Source organism: Pteronotus mesoamericanus, unplaced genomic scaffold, assembly GCF_021234165.1.
Source record: "Pteronotus mesoamericanus isolate MK-2021 breed Mesoamerican mustached bat unplaced genomic scaffold, CSHL_Meso_final contig_181, whole genome shotgun sequence".
Classification (NCBI taxonomy): Eukaryota; Metazoa; Chordata; class Mammalia; order Chiroptera; family Mormoopidae; genus Pteronotus; species Pteronotus mesoamericanus.
The window spans coordinates 11,274,306-11,294,162 of record NW_026555077.1 but is presented as its reverse complement, the minus strand read 5'-3'; the positions used below and the strand labels follow the sequence as shown (position 1 = coordinate 11,294,162).

The 19,857-nt window shown below is 39.8% G+C and overlaps 1 protein-coding gene across 1 annotated transcript in view; it reads right to left on the bottom strand.

Moving 5' to 3' along the window:
- The window catches only part of DNAI3 (dynein axonemal intermediate chain 3), a 62,732-nt gene that overhangs the window by 10,750 nt on the left and 32,125 nt on the right, over nt 1-19,857 (bottom strand). Inside the window, exons 13-17 of the mRNA XM_054566834.1 lie at nt 19,374-19,447; nt 16,186-16,330; nt 14,806-14,893; nt 6,055-6,185; nt 2,500-2,563 (exon numbers count right to left, since the gene is read on the bottom strand). Of these exons, the coding sequence (XP_054422809.1) occupies nt 2,500-2,563; nt 6,055-6,185; nt 14,806-14,893; nt 16,186-16,330; nt 19,374-19,447 (502 nt within the window). The remainder of the gene's footprint in view (nt 1-2,499; nt 2,564-6,054; nt 6,186-14,805; nt 14,894-16,185; nt 16,331-19,373; nt 19,448-19,857) is intronic.

Genomic DNA, 19,857 nt, shown 5'->3' with positions numbered 1-19,857 from the left:
TTAACAGCTCAAGAGAATGTCATCATTCTTTTATGTGTTTGACTTTGCCAATAGGTTGTGGGACTCCCCTAGGGGAGGACAGTATCTTGTTTATCTTTATATCAGCAGTGTCTGGCGCATAGTAGGTTCTCAGTAGTGACTTGATGAATAAATGAAATTAAGAAAGAAAAAACCACCAAGGAGGTTCAAATATAAAACCCTTGGTTTTTAAGTTTATTGTCATTGGTTATTCTATACATGGAATAAAATTTGTTAAAAAAAAATAATAACTAACCCTGTTTGTCTTGGGCCCTTTGAAAAGCAGTTTAGGAAGCTGCAGAAGGAGGGAAGCCCCCCCCCCCCGGAAAGCCTCTGAAGCCTCCAGGAGGAACCAGTGTCCACCCGTGTGTAATCAAGTCAGGGGCGTGGTGGGGCTGCCGCCGGGTCACCCAGGGCCTGGCATGTGGGACGTGAACAAGGAACAGTAATAAAGTACTGAATAAATAGAAACATAAAAAGCATAGAAGTAGTTGATTATATTTCATTATATCCAATATATAATTTTGAATTCAACCTCAGATCACAGAACTGGGAATAAATGGAAGGTGGAAAATCGGTCTCAAAAGAAAAAAAAGGAAAATTGCTCTCAGTTCTGCATGTATTTGACCTTCTCGTGGGTCACATCGAACCCTCTCTCAATGCCCCTATCCCATCAATAACACATTTGGGTTTCTGGCCAGGGGACCCTAGGTTACCAAGGTGGGAATGCTCTTGTTTCCAGATTAGGAGGGCTCCCCGGAGGCAATGCTTACAAAACAGGCCTTCCCAGGCCCGGGGCAGGCTCTGGTCTAGGCACCCAACTCAGCAGACGGACGTGAAGGGAGCGAAGTAGGAGGCAGAGACCTGAGCCTCCGCAGCTCTTCCCTGCAGGCTGTGGCTCTGATCGCAGCCACTCCTGTCCACGGGTCCAAACACTCAGGGGATTGACCGGGCCCCTTGGGCAAACCTAGCCTGGCGGCTCCGCCCGACTGCTCTCCCCTGTTCTAGCGTTCCCGGGAGCTGCCTCTTCCTTTGCTTATGGTTACTCTGTGCTTTTAAATGTGGTTCAAGTATACTTTTATGCCGTGAAAACCCCAAAGCTTTAAAGTAAGTAGTCACTTTAGGAAACTCCAAGGCTATGAGCTTTGACAGGGAGCTTTGCTGGTTGAGGAGCCTGAATCTTGACTGATTCCTGCTCACCCCTGGGTGCAACCCTAATACCTCTGCTCACCTGCCCCAAGTCTGGCCCTGGGGGCAGGGAAACATGGACACCACCAGTCCCAGCCCCAAAAGGGGTCCTACAGGTGCTTCTGCCATACTGCCCTGAGGTCTTCAAGATCATCATAAAGTTAGCATATAATTTCACATGGACTCAGATTTTCCACATAGATGAACTACCAAGTTTTTGAATTATTGAAGCAGCATTGTTACCAGGCAGGGGGCGGGCTCTGAGGGGGTCTGCCCAGGGCCAGCTGCAGTGTGTGGGTACTTGACTTCATGTGGGAACGATTTCACAACACGAGTCCAGGTGCTGATGAGCATACATTTATTAAAGCTGGGGACAAGGAAACGAGAAAGGGCTTAGCACAGAAGAAGCAACAGGAGAGCCCTGGCTGGGCTGCCGTAGCTCACTGGGAAGCCAGAGAAAAGGGGGCCTGGGGACAGGCTCAGGGGATCGGCCTGGGATGAGCTGCAGCTGCCCATTGCTCCCTTGATTGTAAGTCTTAGGGTCCCTGAGAGTTTAGGAGATGCCGTGCCTGTGGGGGAAGAAGAGAGGGAAAGGGAAGGGTATGGGAAGCAACATACAGGATGCTCCCCAGAAGGAGAGCGTGCGCACTAGGTCCTTTGTCTTGAGGCTTTTATCTCTTTCTTGCAGGTAGGAATCTTAGGTCTCAGGGGAGGGTTTCAGCTGAATATTCATCGGCTCTCCTTTCAGGGTCTTGGTCTCCACTGATTGGTCAGTGACAGGGCAAAAGGTCTTTAGTCATTGCAGGTGGTTCTAGCATCGCCCACCTGATTCTGCTGCTTTTCTGGGCCTGGAGCTGAAATACAACTGAGGCCTGGATGTTATCTCTGGGGAGATGATCCTCTGTATCTGGCTGTAAATTGCTGGGCCAGTTTGTTCAGCTCTCTGTCTCAGTTTTCCTTTTCCACTTGCCAAGGAATTTTCCTCGTTTCTCACTATCCTGTCTCAGCATGATTATTTTAAAATTGTGCTCCAGTTTTGGTGTGAAAACAAAACTAGAATTTTTATTAAAATCCATATGCAGACTCAGTAGGCCTGCAGAAGGATCCAGGATTCTGTATTTCCCGTCAGCTCCCAGCTGACAACTGCGCCGCTTGTCCGAGGCCCTCACTCTGAGTAACAAGTGTAGCATCAGGGCCCCGGGTGCTCTCCTTTCCATTAGCAAGGCCTGGGTTACTCAGTATTTTGTGAAAAAGTAACAACCAATTAAAAATAGAACACACAGAAAAACTTACTCATCAGCCGGCCAGTTTCAGGGTCTCTTTCCAGTTTCCAATCTGTGTATATCACTTCACCTTCCTAAAAATATTACAGGTTCCTGATGAGTACAGTGACCACTTCAGAAACAAGAAACCGCCCCATGTTCATGTGCTAAGACTGACTGTAACCAACACCAAGCAACAGGTCAATTTAATCAAATGATAACTTGGTACAATGTTGGGGAAAGCCTCAACGCGATTACTTGATTTTATCTTAAACCAAAAGAAAATGAGTTTGTTGAGCTTTTATCTACACACAGTGACATGGAGAACACAAGATTATGGAGACAATCTATGTACACAAGTTCCAACTGCTGGGTTTCCAAAGTTTTGTTGTCAACAGGAAATTGTCCCAATGGACTGAAAGCTCCAGGCGAGGGATTTCATCCAACTTGCTCAGTGATTTATTTTCAGCATGTTACAAAACAGTACTGAGTAAATATTCGTGGGATAAGAGAGAAAGAAGGAATATGAATTCATAATATGGTACTCATTACCATCTACAGTTGAGAACAGGAAACATAAAATTCCATCCAAATAACATAGTAAGTAATATATATATCTCAGTTCCACTTACAGCCACTTTAAGGAGAGGGGAAGGCAGAGGGGCCTCTGTAAAGAAGAGGCAGAAACAGCTGCACGAATGGGAAAGACAGAACTAGTCAATGGCAGAGGAGGGAGAGGGTAAGAGAAAAAATTGAACCCCCTCAAATGTAGCCTTACGGATGCAAAAACTGAGACTCCGAGAGATTTAATGACTTGCTCAAGGTCAGCCAAATGCAGTCTCCTCATTTTCCACCCCCACCTCCACTGGATAATAAGAGGACTCAGAGAAGGTTGTATAAAAACAAAAGTTAAGAGGACTCAGAGGAAGAGATGGATTGGGATGTGTAGGCGAGGGAAGGAACAGCTCCCTGGGGTCAGAGCCCAGTCCTTCACTCACCTGTGCTTTATTCACCCTGTTAATTCATTTAGCCAAGGACTGTGCTTGGTGCTGGAAATTCAGAGTCAGAGACAAGCGCTCCCTCCATTCACAGTCACAGTCTAAGGGCACAGACAGACCGTGCATGTCTAGTGTCCGCGTCTAGCCTGTTGCCTGCGGCACGTCCTCTCAGAGTCCCCATGCACCGAGCACCCCGGGCTTGCCAGGACTGTTCGGGGCTTTATGGATGTGACCCCAGCCCTCACCGAAGTCCTGGAAGAGAGTTAGTATCTCCTGGGTCTCATGGCTGGCACCCAGGGCACTGAAATGAAACCAGGTCAAACGGGAATGGTTAGAATCAGGTCAACTAATCCCGTGTGGAGTGCCCATTGTGTCATCAGCCATGCAGCTGGACACCGTCACATCCTTCTCCATCCAGTTGCTCAGTTCTGACAATTCCAATGTCCTCGGCCTCTCTGTTGCTCTTCTTGGGCCCCTTGGTCAGGCCCTCTTTGTCTCTGGCCTGGCCCCCTGAAGTCCTCGCCAGCCTGGCCTCTCTGCTTTCCCACTTCCGCCCTGCACTAGCCAGCCCAGGTCCCAGGGCAGAAGGATTGGAGGGTTGGAGATCCTTCTGCCCTGGGTTGCAGAAGATTGTTCCACTGGATTGTCCACCTCACCTTCCGACTGTTTTATTCGCTGCTCTATTCTCTGGGCCGAGAACAGTGTGGGGTATGTATTAAATGCTCAAGAATATCTGATGAATGATGGATGTAGTTAATTCCAAGCAGGGCAAGGGCTAGATGGGCAGGAAAGAGTCTGGTGTTTAAGAAGAATGAGAGAAAAATCAGAGCAGCTGAAGGGACGGAGGGAGATAGGTGCAGACGGATGGAGAGACAGGGAGGAGCTGAATTATGCAGCATCTGATAGGCTACAATATGAGGTATGTGGAGTTTATTCATGTTTCACTGAGTCATCGCTGCAGAGTTTAAGCAAACGGCATTCTGCTTTCATTTCCGTTTTAAGATTTTGCAGTTATTTAGCTTTCTAAAGCTGCCATTTCCTTGCTTTAACATTTTGGCAGGCAGAGAGACAAAAGTCGCATGATGGCACTTGCACGAGGTACCTGGAGTAGTCACACTCACAGACAGGAAGTAGAATGGTGGTGGCCACGGGCTGGGGCAGCAGGAAATGGGGAGTTGCTGTGTCAGTGGGAACTGAGTTTGTTTGGGAGGGTGAAACAGCTCTGGAGATGGGCGGTGCTGACGGCTGCTCGCTGACAGGAACGTACTCATTTCCATTGATTTGTACACTTAAAAATGGTTAAAATGGTCAGTTTTGTCATGTGTTTTTCAGAATTAAAAAAAGTCTAAAAACTCTGGTGTGAAGCCCACATTATAAAAACAGGTATCTATTCAGTAGTGCTCCATGGCTTACCAAGTGAAATTCAAGTTACTGACGTGGCGGAAAAGGCCCTTTGGTTTGACCCCAACCTATCATTCTAGGCATAGCTTTCCCTCCTGCGCCAAACTATTTCACTATCTTCAGACAAACCCCAAACTCTCATAACTTCAAAATACAGTTCAGGCTGTTACTTCTGTTGCAAACCGTACCCTCACCCTGATCTTTCCGGTGCCTATACAATTGCCAGTGTCCAGACAGCTCGCACATCACCTTCCCCAACCTCTTCCTTCCGGGCCCTTTGGCCTCTGGACTGGTGCTGGCGTGCCGCCAGCGCGTCTGCTCCTTAAGCAGGCGGTGAGCACCCTGAGGACGAGGACTGCGCTATTGATTCGTTTCTGACCCAGGGCCTAGCGCGGTGCCTGGCAGGCAGTGCATTCCCGAGAGCTGGCGGAACGGACTCATTCCCCTGTAATACTGAAGTGCGAATGCAGATTGCATTCGTGAGACTGAACTCTAGTGTTTTCCCACAGTGGTATCGCCAGGGAGAAAAACGATTTATTTCAGGAAAGTAGAGTCATGAATGATCAGGCATCTCTGCTCCTGTATGACCATAAGAGGAAGTTCTGAGCCCCGTTTCCTTACCTGTAAGATGGGAATAGTAGTGTCACCCTCACAAGCTTATTAAGATGAAATGAAATACAATTCGGAGAATACCTGGCACAGACCCTGCTATATAGAAAGTGTTTAATAAAAGTGAGCCCAGTTTGGTTATAATAGTAAATACTAAAAAATGGCAGCTATTATTGTTATTATATCCATCTGTTATTTATCTTTTGAATTGAGTGAGTTGTTTTATAATCTTTCTTAGTAGATGGTGCTGGCCTAACAAAACAATATATTTTCTTAGTAAATCTCTAACACTTAGCATGGTTTCTTCCATAGGGTAGCGGTGCTTGATAAAATTTGCAGGTTGATCAATACCTTATTAGTAAAAAGGGGTCACGTTTAATTTGTAAATTTTTCCAGGAACATTTTAAGTATGAATCTATGAGGCATTGTGGTAAAAAATGTTAAGTGCAAATAAGCATTTTAAAATATGAAAAGTGTATAAATAAGTTTTCATAAAGCAAACATGCAATAGGGGTTATCATCATATATTTCAGTGTAATTAAAAATATTAATTTTAAAAACATGTAATTCCAACTCACCTCTGTTCCCACAAAGAACTTTGTGCAGAAGTCCTCTATTGGCCTGAGAAGATTGGCCAATCCACTTTCCAGGTTCTGGTATGGGTTCATGTCTCCAGACTTTAAGGCTTTGTTCTCAGCTAACACTTTGTCTTTCAGAGGAGTATGGATAGAAGAAGCACATATTTATAGTGAAAGACCTTTTAAAATATAGTTAGTTTATATTTATGCAAGCGCCCCATTTTCTCCTCAGTGTGGCAGGCAAAAATCCAAGCATTGTTACACTTCTAAGTTAGCAGTAGAACGCTTTCTTTCAAACCAGACTTATGCAGGATGCCCAGTCCGTTAAAATGATAGAAGCTGCATGGCTTTTGAAGTATTTCCTGGGTGGTTGGGGAAGACCCCTCTGTCTACTTTGCAGGGAGTTCTGAAACGTTTCAGGGCACACAGTCTGAAAACCCCTTCTATATATTTATATCATTTTGAAATTATTTACAGTAAACATTGGACACAAAATATATCCCCTAAGTTATATCACCCCTGATATTCTCAGTAAGATTTTCTAATGAGAAACTCATGTCATTTTTATTCAGTTGGCATTCTATGGAAATTTTTCAAATAATTCAAGATTAGCCTTTTACATGTAAAAAATTTTTATTACATGTAAAAAATTCTTTAACTTCTAAAAAATAAATTCATTTAAAATGTATTACCTGTTTGTCATAAGCAGAGCATATAGAACATTACTTGTTTTCTGATTAGCCTAGATTTATTATTTATGAATATCAATGATTACACTATATTATAGCTATGACTATACAGATAAACAGTAAAAGCATAGCTGATCTGGGGGCTGAAATTCAAATGTTATCTGTTTCTTTTTAAAAATATCTCATACAATTTTGTTTTAAAACAAAATATTTTTATGATCTAAAATTAATGTTATTTATTGAAAAAAGAGAAAAGCACGAGGAATATTATAAAACTCAACCATTATCATATCTTCCAGAGATAAACACTATGAAAATATTGGTATATTTTCCTCCAGTTACCCTTCTCTGTGTGTGTACATGCACACACGCACAACTACATACACACACAGAGAGATTTTTAAAAATTGGTTATTTTAGTGCTCTAGCCTACTTTTTTATTCTCTTAAAGATGTATCTTGGACATTTCCCCAAGTCACTTACTAGTTTTTAAGAAAGATGATATTCAATTCTGGGGAAAGATGGTAGAGAAAATATGCTGACAAAACCATCCTTACCACGTCTCCTTAATATATTCTCTGGGTTATATCACTCATGGGAAAACAAAAAACAAACATAAAAACCAACTAAACAAACATAAAAGAGAAGTAAAATAGGAGAAGAAAACTTCAGCTATACTAAAAATATGTTGCATTTCAAAAAATCTTTAACATAATTCCAGACACAAATAAAAAATAATTATCATGACTTAGTAGGTACAGACAACTAACACTTCCATTGTCTGGGATCGATGTGTTTTGAGGGGGTTCTTTTTTCCCATTAACTAAGACATTAAAAAGTATCCACATTAAGCCAACCATGGATCCACACCTTTAAATAAATGTGTTACAAAGTGTCAGTCAACATTTCAGAAATAACTAGGCACATTCAAACTTATTGTTCTTACTGAAAGATATTTATAACACATTTAGCAAGAGCAAAAAGGCACTTTGTATCCATTTAATATACAAAATTAAAGTCATTAAAACATTTAAACTCTTCATTCTCATTTCAATGGCATTCTCTTTTTAAATAATATACATAAATACATTAGTAGGATCTCACTTATATGTGGAATCTAAAGAACAATATTTTCAAGCAAACAAAACAGACTCACAGATGCAGACATGGTTGCCAGAGGGACAGGGGGAAGGGTTACTGGGTGAAAAGGTGAAGGGATTGAGGAGTACAGATTGGTAGTTGCAAATAGTCACAGGGATGTAAAATACAGCATGGGAAATATAGTCAATAATATAATAATAACTATGTATGGTGCCACTTGGGGACTGGAAGTACCAGGGGGAACACTTTGTAAAGTATATGATTGTCTAACCATTATGCAGTACACCTAAAACTGATACAAAATAATATTGAATGTAAACTGTAACTGAAAAAAAATTTCAGAATTAAATTAAATTTAAAAAAAAGAATGCAAGCCATGTTTAAAGTAAAACAAGCTGTAAGGGGGTTAGAGACCAAACCTAATAAAGCTGGCATACAAATTGGGAAACAAAGATATATCTGTTAGCAAAGGAGAACATGTGCATAATTTATAAATAAACAGATGTTTGTTGGGAATATGTGCTCAAAATGATTTCCTGAGGGAGTGCAAGATGGAAAAATTTGGAGCCCTCTGATCTAACAAAGGAACACAAAGCCTGATCCAGGGATCACCACTAGTAGCGCCAAGGAAGAGGCATGTGTGAGTGAGGGGCCAGACATGCGGGCCTGAGAGGAGCGTCCAGGGTGATTCCAATTCTGTTCTGGAGAAGGAGAGAAAGGAGGTGGAAGATTCTGGGCAGAGATAAAATAGTAGACCCCATCACCAAAGAGAGAGTGTAAGGAGAAAAGCACACAGCTGAAGTTGGAATTTGAGGTGCATTCAATGATGGGGGCAGCAAGGTAAAAATTGAACCAGGAAAAAAGGCAGAAAAGAAAAACTAAAGGAGTATCAAGAAAAAAAAATCACAAAAGCCGAGAAAAGGGGCTTTGTGGATAGTGTTTAGTGTGGTAGAGTCAAAGAGGAGGTGGCTAAAGGAAAATGTTATCATCAGTGTGTTTACTCAGACTTGGCCAAAATAACTTGGATATTTATTAAATCCAATGTGATTCTTACAGGTCATGGATTTTCCATCACTGAGGAGAGTAGTGATAATAGCAGCTAACGTTTATTGAAAGCTTACCACATGCCAGGCACTAAACTGTGTGCTCGTGAACCATTTCATTCAATTCTCACAATAACTCAAGGTAGTTAAACATTAATCCGCTTTCGGGAATGAGTCAAATGAGGCTCAGAAGCGTTAAGAAACTTGGCCAAAATCTCACACCTGGTGGCTAACATTTATTGTGAGTTGATGATGTATTGTTCTTAGAGTTTTACTCATATCAACTCATTTTATCTCCATGTACTTATCTTTATTATTTATCCCACCCTGTCCCCTCCTATTTTTTCCTCTCTCTTTGCAAACAGGTTTAAAAAAAAAGTAAGGCACACAGTGGTAAAGTAATTTGACCTGGTCAAACAATAAATTGTGGCTTTGGGATTTAAACCCAAACCATTGACTGCAGAATCCACACCCTTAACCATTAGGCCACGTTGTTTAGAAGAATACAACACAGGCTCTGAAGGTAATTCCAAAAGAAGAATTCCAAAACCATTTACAGCAAAGTTTTCTTCACTGGAATAAATGCTGAACTTCTTAAAGCTACTACTACTCCTTAGAAGGGCACTGTTACCACTGAACATGGCGGGCAAAGGGTGAGTGGCCCATGGCCACTAGATGGCAACAGAGTCCCAGATGCTGACGCTGAGACTGAGCTAGGCCTTGTGGATAGATAGCTCGGACTTGAGGATAGCTAGGACTTGGGATTCACATTTGAAGAACAACTACAGGTTAAAGAGCAAAATGTGGTGAAGAAATATGTGAATGTTTTTTAGTCAACAGTCCCAAGTCAGGCCAGAGTAGATGGACAGCTGTCATTGTGTGTGAAGAAGACCCAAAAGACCATAGTTAGTTTTCAAGTAAGTCCTGAAGCTGACTGTCTACTCAAGAGGCAAGACATGGCCATAAGGAACTGCCTTCAGAGAGCAGAGGCAAGTGTCAGCAAGATCCACGGCATTACCAAGTGAAATTTCATTGTGTCCAGGACCTGAGGAATTGTCTGCAATGTGGATTTCTGGACACACATAAGGGGACAGACCAACTAGAGTCTCAGCTATGAATCTAAGAACATGTCCATTCCCTTTATGAACTGAATTAGCCAAATATGCCTTTCTCTAAGAAACCCCAAAAATGACTTTGTGCGGAAAGAGAACATTCATTTGATAAAGAATATTCCTTTTGTTTGATGACATTCGGGGCATGTTTCAAGGTTCTTCGTGTTAAATGATCACTTCCTTAAGTGCAGGTAGACATATGCATTTGTTACGTATTTCAGTGTCTATCTCACTAGCATATAAACACTGTGGAAGGAGAGACTTGTCTTTTCCACAGCTGTATCCTTACGGCCTGGCACTTTGCAGAACTTTAATGAATGTTTTGAGTAAACACATATACATAGGGAGATAACAGTGTGAACATTATTCTTCTAAAAATTAAAGGATCATAATACTTCTATCTTAAGCTTCTGGTCACATTTAGCATTATGTGTCTGTTCCCTAGTGTTAGCAGTCCCTATACTAAAATAAAATATAGTGTTTGTTAAGGGGGAAAAAAGGCCTCTATCTTCTGAAATGGTACCATATTTAGGCAGTCTTTAGGAAGACATTGCCTAGGAGTCTAACACTGGTAAAGAAATGAAGGATCAACAGAAATTACATTCACTTTAAGCACATTAAAGTTTAGATACATTTGTTTTTAAAAAGTAGTATCTCATAACAATTTTTTAAAAACACACTTTAAAGAAACTTCTGCTGTGGCCAAGATGGAGCAATTAGTACTGGACTTAAGCTCTCTCACTTAAAACAAAAACAGGCAAAATACATTAAATTATAGTTTTAAAAAAATTGTACATTAGGTCACAAATGACCTCAACTCTTGAGAGACGGTAGAAAAAAGATGGTAGTTTCAAACCTAATCTTATCAATAATCACATTAAATCTATGTGTTCTAAATGTTCCAGTTAAAAGACAAAGATTACCAAAGTGGATTTTTTAAAAAGCAAGACTTACAAGAAATGCATGTCAAATACAAGACATAAATAGGTAAAAAGTGAAAGGATTAAAAGGCTATACTGTGCTAACATTAACCAAAAGGAAGCTGGATGGCTATAGTAATATTAGACAAAGCAGATTTCAGAGTAAAGGATATTACTAATTTGTTAAGAAGATATAATAATCTTGACCATTTATATATATCTAATAATGCAATGCTCAACACCATTAGTCATTAGGTAAATGCAAATGAGATATCCATTCTCACCTTTTAGAATGATTCAATTAAAAAGACTAGCCATACTACATGTTAGTTAAGGTGTGGAAAAACTGGAACCCTCACATACTGCTAGTGGGAGCGCAAAATGGTACAACCACTTTGGAAAACACTGGCAGTTTCTGAAAAAGTTAAACATACACTTGCCATGTAATCTAATCGTTCCATTCCTAAGTACTTACCCAAGACAATTGAAAGCATGTGTCCAAACAAAGACCTGTGTATGAGTGTTCACAGAAACTCTATTTGTAGTGGCTTTAAACTGAAAACAATCCAAATGTCCATCAACAGGTGAATGGGTAAACATCTATGGTATATTTATACAGTGAAATACTATTTTGGAATAAAAAAGAACAAACTATTCATACACTCAACAATATGGATGAATCCCAGAATAATTAAGCTAATTGAAAGAAGCCAGATGGAGTACAAATTGTACAATTTACATAAATTTGTAGAAATGTAAACTGACATATAGGGATGGAAAGCAGATCAATGGTGGACTGAGGGCAGAGGTGGGCGAATTCTTATACGAGTTAACTTTTGGGAGTGATGAACATGTTCATTACCTTGGTTAGTGTGATGGTTTCATGGGTTTTTAATATGTCAAAACATAGTAAACTGAACGCTTTAGCATGAGCATTTCATTGTATGTCAACCACATTTCAATAAAAGAGAATAAGGAAAAAAAACACACTTACAACATACAATGATAGCCTTACTATAAACTGGATAAAAGCAATAAACATCCTTATAACCATCTCTTTTAATGAGGTTAAAAAATAAGACTAGGCCATTTAATGCTCTTTGAATACGTTACATTAACCTCTCGTGGTCTTGGTTTCCTTAATTGTGAAATGGTAATGAAAATTTCCAGCTTGCGGGACTTTCGTGATCATTAGCGTGTGTTTTATTCACTCTGGTACCCCCAGGACCTAGCACTCATAAATATCTGTTAAGTGAATGAAAGCATGTGTAATACCAGCACAGCATCTGACTGTTGGCTGGAATTTAATAAATTGTAACCAATAACTGAATACAGAAAGGAAGGGGTGGGGAGGAGGAGACTAACCTTAGAGTCCCCCTGGAATGAAGCAGTCCCAAATAAGTTTTAAAAAGCACTATTTTAATACTGCTTTGAATAGTGATTCCGGGGGGGGGGGGGGGGGGGGGGGAAGAGAGAGAAAAAACAGTAGGTTGAAAAAATGGAAGACGGATGGATTTTTTTCACAGATTTTAAATGTTTCTGCAGTTACGTGTGTTATTTTTTTCTTCTGTCATGGCCCCCGGCTAATGTGTATTGTTCAGGAAGGCCATTCATACTCCAAGATTAAAAACAATTTTCCTCTAGTAGTTTTATATTTTAGTTTTTACACACATATTTTTTCTTAAACCATCTGAGGTTTCTATTTCAACAGAGGCTGAGTTGGAAATCTAAGTTTGTTTTCTTGGGGACTCTACTCTTATTTAATCCAGCCTTTCCAACGGACCCTAATCATTTAGCATCAGAACCATATTGTTACTGATTTAATATCAGCAGCAACTGCCAAGGACAGCGTCAACCCGCAGGTCCCTCTCCTGCCTACGCTATCTTTGCCAGGGGACTGCTTCCCCGCTGGGCCCCTGTCCATCTCCTTCCCGTGTCCGGCTTTTCTGCGCTCCCTGGCTCCTCCGGCGCCTTTCTCCCGCTCCCCTTCTAGGACCCTCCATCCCTGCGATGCTTCCGCGGCCACTGTGCCAGCTCCTCCTCTCCTCGTCCTGCTGCCTGGACCTTGCGCTCCGGCCTGGGTCTCGATCCGCGGTCTGCCGGGCGCAGGGCGGGCCTCCGAGGGGCAGCTGGCGTTCTCTCTGCTCTGGGCTGCAGGGGAGCCAGCAGCGTCTCTTTGCACAGGTGGGCTCGGAAGTCATGGGGTTTTGAAGAAAGGGTCGTGATTTTTCTGACAGTAGTTTGGAAATTCCAGTCTTTGTCTGGAGGGACGAATTTAGGACCACTTTCCACCGTTTTCAGCCTTTTGTTAGGAACCGGGGAACTTGGGAAGCTTCTGAGGGGACGTCCCGGCTCCAGCATCAGAGGTGTGGGCGCGATGTGGTCTCTTTTCTCGGGATGCAGTCTTCTGTCACCTTTCCAAAGCAAGGCTCTGGCTGTAATCCTCTGGCTTTCTGCTTCCTAATATAATCTTCGCGTTCATGTTGAAAAGCATGCAAGTCTCACGGTTGTCCATTATATTGACTGCGGACGAATTTCTCTTCAAGCCTCCAAGTCTTTCGGGTTGTGCAAGTAGTTCTGCGGGCCCACAGAGAGCGGATGTTCGCCGGCTAGAACCTCAGGAGGAAGGGGGGGAGGGGGGGAGAGAGAGAGAGAGAGAGAGAGAGAGAGAGAGAGAGAGAGAGAGAGAGAGAGAGAGAGAGAGAGAGAGAGAGAAGAGAGAGAGTCCTCACCGGAGGACGCGCTTATAGATTTTAAAAGAGGGAAACGGGGGGAGAAAGAGAGGGAGGCGAACACTTTTTGTACATGCCTTTTGTACATGCCCCCACCCTCCTAAAACCCAGGCATGTGCCCTAACGGAGAACGGGGCCTGAGACCTTTCGGTTTGCCGGGTGGCACCCTGCCAAATGAACCACACCAGCCAGAGCAGGAAGCCCTTTTTTTTTGTATGAGGTCTTGGGTTATAGCTACAAAATACACGGCTTCAGAGTGAGTTTTGACCAAAGTGCATATTAGATACATAATAGGTTTTTTAAAGATGTCCTGTCGTTTATCTGAAGGTTGAAAAATTTATCAATGAAAATCATTTTGATAAGGCAAATATCTGGAAAATACTTTGGTTCCTAGTGATTCTTGTACATTTTCAGTATGCATTATTCTCAAGGATAGTCAAGCATACTTTTTTTTAGTGGGTTTGACAGTTAACAGGTGTACCCTTCAACTGCTACAACAAAGGTGTATGTGTTGAAATAGATTTAAAAACCAAATATTATTTCTTTACGCAGTTTTATCATGGTGCCGTAAAAACATTAATTTTTCTATTACATTCAGGTGGAGGATGGGAATGTTGTTTCTTAGCACTTCATAACATTGCCAGGGGACTGCTTCCCCGCTGGGCCTCTGCCCATCTCCTTCCCGTGCCGGCTTGTCTGCGCTCCCTGGCTCCCCCGGCGCCTTTCTCCCGCTCCCCTTCTGGGACCCTCCATCCGTGCCATGCTGCTTCCACGGCCACTGTGCCAGCTCCTCCTCTCCTCGCCCTGCTGCCTGGACTTGAGGTACGTCTTATTCTATAGAATTATACTTTGAGCATATACATATTCATCCAGTGGGTTTCATTAATTTTGTTTAATGTATTAAGTTTTCAGAAATATGTGAATGAACTCAGTAAATTTTTGTGAAATTGAATAGTTTCACATCTTTTTGTGTGTAATGGCAGTTTTAATTGTATTGGCTATAGCTATTGTAGCCATTATAAAGTTCCATATTGGAGAACTGGATTTTTTGGACTCTTTTTACAAATTGGACTGTCCCAGCAACTATCTTTGGACATAATAAGCTATTAACACTCAGACTATCAAATGCTTTTTCAATAACCAAAGGCAGTTACCTTGTGTTTTCCGAAGGACATGGCCTTCACTCAGGCTTATCTTGGTTGGGCAGTGGTCTAAACTTGTTTCACCTTTAGATAGTTTTAGCTTTTGGGAGAACATACAAGAAAGATTATTTCCATATATCCTTTAATTATTTGTGCTTTTACTTTCTGCCCCCAGATTGCTGTATTCCATCTCCCCATCTTTCTCCTTTCCCCACCCTCCCTCAGATTTTTAATTGCCTTTCCCATGGGAAGCACCTACACCAGTTTCTAAAACCACGCCGCTGAAGGGAACTTCTCTAGGGGCTTATTTCCAAAGTCCAAAGTCTTCTGTGTTGTCTAATTTCTGAAAGTGTTTTGTATTCTATTTCATGACATGTCCTTATTGGTTTTAATATAAAACAATGACTCATTCCTCTGTTCCCTGAATCTTTTAGGTAAAGGAAGCTCCAGAAAGATGTTCAGGAACGTTTTATCTGCCCAGCACCGCTGATTCCCCTGGGGGGGCATGCGTGCCCCCGAGGTCCAGAAGTGGCCCTGGGTTTCCACTAGAATGGCAAATGGTCACACTTTTACACTTTCCCCTCTTGGCATCCTGCCAAATTTCCTTAATCAAGGCGTTTGTCCGTGTGCTGTACAATTATTTTCAGGTGAGTTTTCGCTTGCTTGTTTTTTAAAAAACTATTTACAGCTCACTAAATCCTAGCCCAGAAAATTTCTTATCCTCTTCTTCCTAATTTCTAACCTCAGTTATTTCTCTTCTGTTGGGAACAAATACAAAATAATGTAATTCTATTGATACTTATAAGTCAAATAAAAAAAGATGAAGTTTGGAGTTAGACTTAGATGTTCCAAAGAAAGAGAGCCATCGACATCAGCAGTTCATTCATACTTTCCATATACATCCCATTATAGCCATAGCTTTCTTAAATTAAAACTGCTTTTCTTGAAGCTCTGCCATTTAAGTACAAATAATTTCTTGTTCAATCACTTGTCATTTTTGTTTGATCATAGGTATTACAATACTCTTTTTCTACTATTGATGCGCAAAATATCCAGAATTTGGGCTACAATAGAGGTAAAATTAGCTTTTCCAGGCTAACCTGGGAGTGTACCCACTTGCGAGCAACTGATATGCAATTGAAGAAATAATTACGCAAACTACTTGTTAGTTGTGCTTGCTTACACATGAACAAATACTAATTTCAAGTTCACAATAATTGTGATTTTTGGCTTGATGTAGGCAAGCATCATAATAACTGAGTCAATGAATTTATTGGATAAATGAATTGTAAAATCCTGTGTTAATCTGAGCTGCTCTACCTTTAGAGTGTATGTATGTATGTCTATGTGTATAAATTATATAGAATATAGAATAAATCCTATGTTACTTACCTTAGAGAGGGGTTTCCAGGAGAGATCTAGATGCAAAAAAGTAGATGGTATATCATAAGGAATTTCAATACTTTCTTCTTTCTTTTTCTCTGTCGGTTGAGGGGTTGCAGCTTTCTGTGGTCTGATATCCCAAAAACATATTGTGCTTTAAAAAAAGTTTACATTTTTAGAAATAAGTACAAATAAAAGATGAAACCTTAGAACTACTATTCTGGCTGCTACCTATAAACAATGCGGTGATACTTATATTTTAATATCTCTGAAAGTAAGATTTTAATGAAATGAATTTTTAAAAATTTAGAGAATTATGCAGTTCATAGGATTATTTAATAACTTTGCTGGTCTTGAGACTAATATTATCTAGTATGAGAATTGAGTTGGGAGATAGACACAATCTTTTTTTTAACGTAGCAGCTTTTTGGAAATGTAACTCATCTACCCTCAAATTCACCCATTTAAAATGCATAATTCAATGGTTTTTAATATATTCACAGAGTTGTGCAACCATCACCACAACCAGGAGATTTTTAGGAGATTTTTATCGCCCCCAAAAGAAACCTTGGACAGATTAGCAGTCACTCCCCATTCATATATACATAGTGAAAACACCACACAAGCAGATGGAGTTGGATTCAATGTGCTTTTTACATAGTTGACATCCAATAAGTGTTATTTCTCTTCTCATTTCCCCTTCCTCACAGGTTGATTGTGAAAATCAGATGAGATAATGTATGTGAAAATACTTTATGAAGTTCTTTTTAGTGTTATTTTTAGTGCAATAAACTTGGTAAAAATTTATAATGAAACTTGTACAGTACTGTAACATAAAGGGTCTTTGTAGTAATTATGTGAAAACATACCATGAAAACCACAAAAGGTCTTCTATATGAGCTCCATAATTTCTGTCACTGAGGTTATGAGTAACCTGATTTAATAAATTTATTATTAGAGATTTATATGTGTATGCATTTAGATAAATGGATGGTAACTAAAGAGAAACAAAACTTGTATTCACTTATGTAAGTTATTTAATTAATACTAATAATCTAGTCATCTTAACAATGAATACATAGTTAAAGTAAATTTATTGAATTAATTTTGATAAAATTATTAAATTTTAAATGAAGAAATTATTAACATTAAAAATTATTATAAATAGTAATCATTTTTATGTTGTAAAAACAGAAATCTTTGAGAGAGTACCACAAATGATGAAATAAGATTTATTTTAAAATATAATTATGGTTGATTTAAAATTTCAAAATTACATAGCTCTTCTTGAATCTCATTTATGCCATCACTCTACATTATTTATGAAATGGTTATGTTGAATACATATAATTTCAGTTGAACTTCCATATAAATTAGTCACATATTCTTAGTTACTAGAACCTTATTTATCTTATTCTAGTATATTATAAGACATTTAGCATAGCTGAAGTATAAAGGTTTGGACTGATGAGTTTTCCAGATAACTAAAAGTTAGCTTTTCTAAATGCACAATTATTTTTATTTTAACAACTTCTGAAAGGACTATTCTTAGAATATTTCTGAATTCAAGGGCCATCATTATAAACAACAATCAAGGATCTGTATCTTCAATATAGACCATGTAATATTTTTAGTCTGCTCAGTGTTACTAAATGTTTTCCAAGGTTGCTATAGAACAGTATAACTCTGCCTTTGTGGTTTACAATCAACATTATACCATAAGCATTTCTCCATGACATAATAATACAATTTTAACTGCTGTATAATATTCCCTATAGATGCCATGTGTTGCTTTTGCCTGGGGAATGATCATTCTCTCCCCACCTATCTTTACCAAAAGCATTCTAATTGGTTGGAAGGAACTGCTTCTTACCCATTGGATGCGGTCATGTTGGAACTCTCACTCCAGGTGCTCTGCCATTCCTTCGCTGGCCAAAGGGGCAAGTTCATAATGTAGTGGAAGTCAGTCACACTCTCAGTGACTCAGGGTTGGAGCTGATTCATTCATAAGGAAGGGGCTGGCCATTTACTCCTGTTACCCAATCCCTGGGGCTCTTTCTGAGACCCGAGTTAGCTCTTCCTTTTACTCAGTACCATCATTACTTACTAGTTATGATATAGGATATAATTATATATATAACTCATAATATATACTGAACTTTGCCTTCTGAGTCTTATTTCCTACTTATAAGTATTTTTGGGGGTTGTTGCAAGTATAAAAATGTTAACCTATTAAAGCACCTACTAGAGTTTTGGCACAAACCTCCAATTAATGTATTTCCAATAAATTTATTTTGTCCCCTTAAGTTAGCCACGGCAATCACAGGACCTTACCCAGTACATGCCCACAGGATTAATAATTTCTCCTCCAACCTTCGTCCAAGTTAATGTTACTGATGCCTTTGCCTGCCACTCCACATACTTCTGAGAGTCTATGGCTTGAGGTGTCATTGTTTCTATTGGGGTCAATGCTATTTGGAATGCTACAATTTTGCCAGTATTTGGATGCTAGATAATACTATTATTCTTTTTTTAAAAATTATTTTATTTATTTATTTAGACAGAGTGGAAGGGAGGGAGAAAGAGAGGAAGAGAAGCATCAATATGTGGTTGCCTCTCCTGTGCCCCCTACTGGGGTCCTGGCCTGCAATCCAGGTACGTGCCCTGACTGGGAATCATAACTATTTCATTATGATTTTGAATTCTATAAATTGGGAGATGCAATTTTTAAAACATTCTTTAACATAGTTACCAAATTGTTTATAAAACCTCTTTTCATAAATATGCAATAAAAATCTAAAACTCTTACTTTATAAAAGCTTTTCAAATTAAATGTTGCACTCTTCATAATTTTGAGACAAAACTGAATATAAACAATGCAAACTGCAGATTTACAAATATGAGAATGTGAAGAAGCAGAATAGATATGGAGAATGCTATACAATAGCATCAATTATTAAATCTAGTTAATTCTTTTCACAATATATTTGTATCTATAAGAATATTTTTTTACCTAGCAACAACTTTTAACGCTGCTATGTAAAAAACTTTTAACGTTCTTTTATTTAGTTATATAAGGTTTAGCGACCACTATAAAGGTTATTTAAGGAGCCGAGGAAGACAATGATCTTAGAAACACCTAAGAAAAGAATATGTTGTATGAAAACATATTAGGTAATGTTTAAGATAAGACATACCAATCTGCTGAACAGGTGACAAGTTGACAGCATATCCCACTTCGATTCTCAAAGACAGAACCCATTCTGTTAATCTATTTAAAAAAAAAATACAAGAAGTAAGTTCTGTGGACTTAGAACAGTAATGACTTTTTTCTTACAGCTGTTTTTAAAGGTTTTATTTATTCTCATTCTAGAGAAAGGGGGAGGGGGAGACAGAGAGAGAGAAACACCAATTGGCAGGCCTCCCGCACACGCCCCAGCCAGATAGAGCCCACATCCTGGGCATGTGCCCTGCCTGGAAATAGAACTGGTGATCTTTCAGTTATGGGATGATGCTCCAACCAACTGAACCGTGCCAGCCAGGGCTTCTCATAGCTTTTTACATTTTTGTGTTTTCTTTTTTTTGTTTTGTTTATTTTTATTAAAAGAGTATTACATTATCACAGAAATTTGGGAAATAGAAGGTTTTAAAATCAAATACAATTCTGCCATATATTTTCCA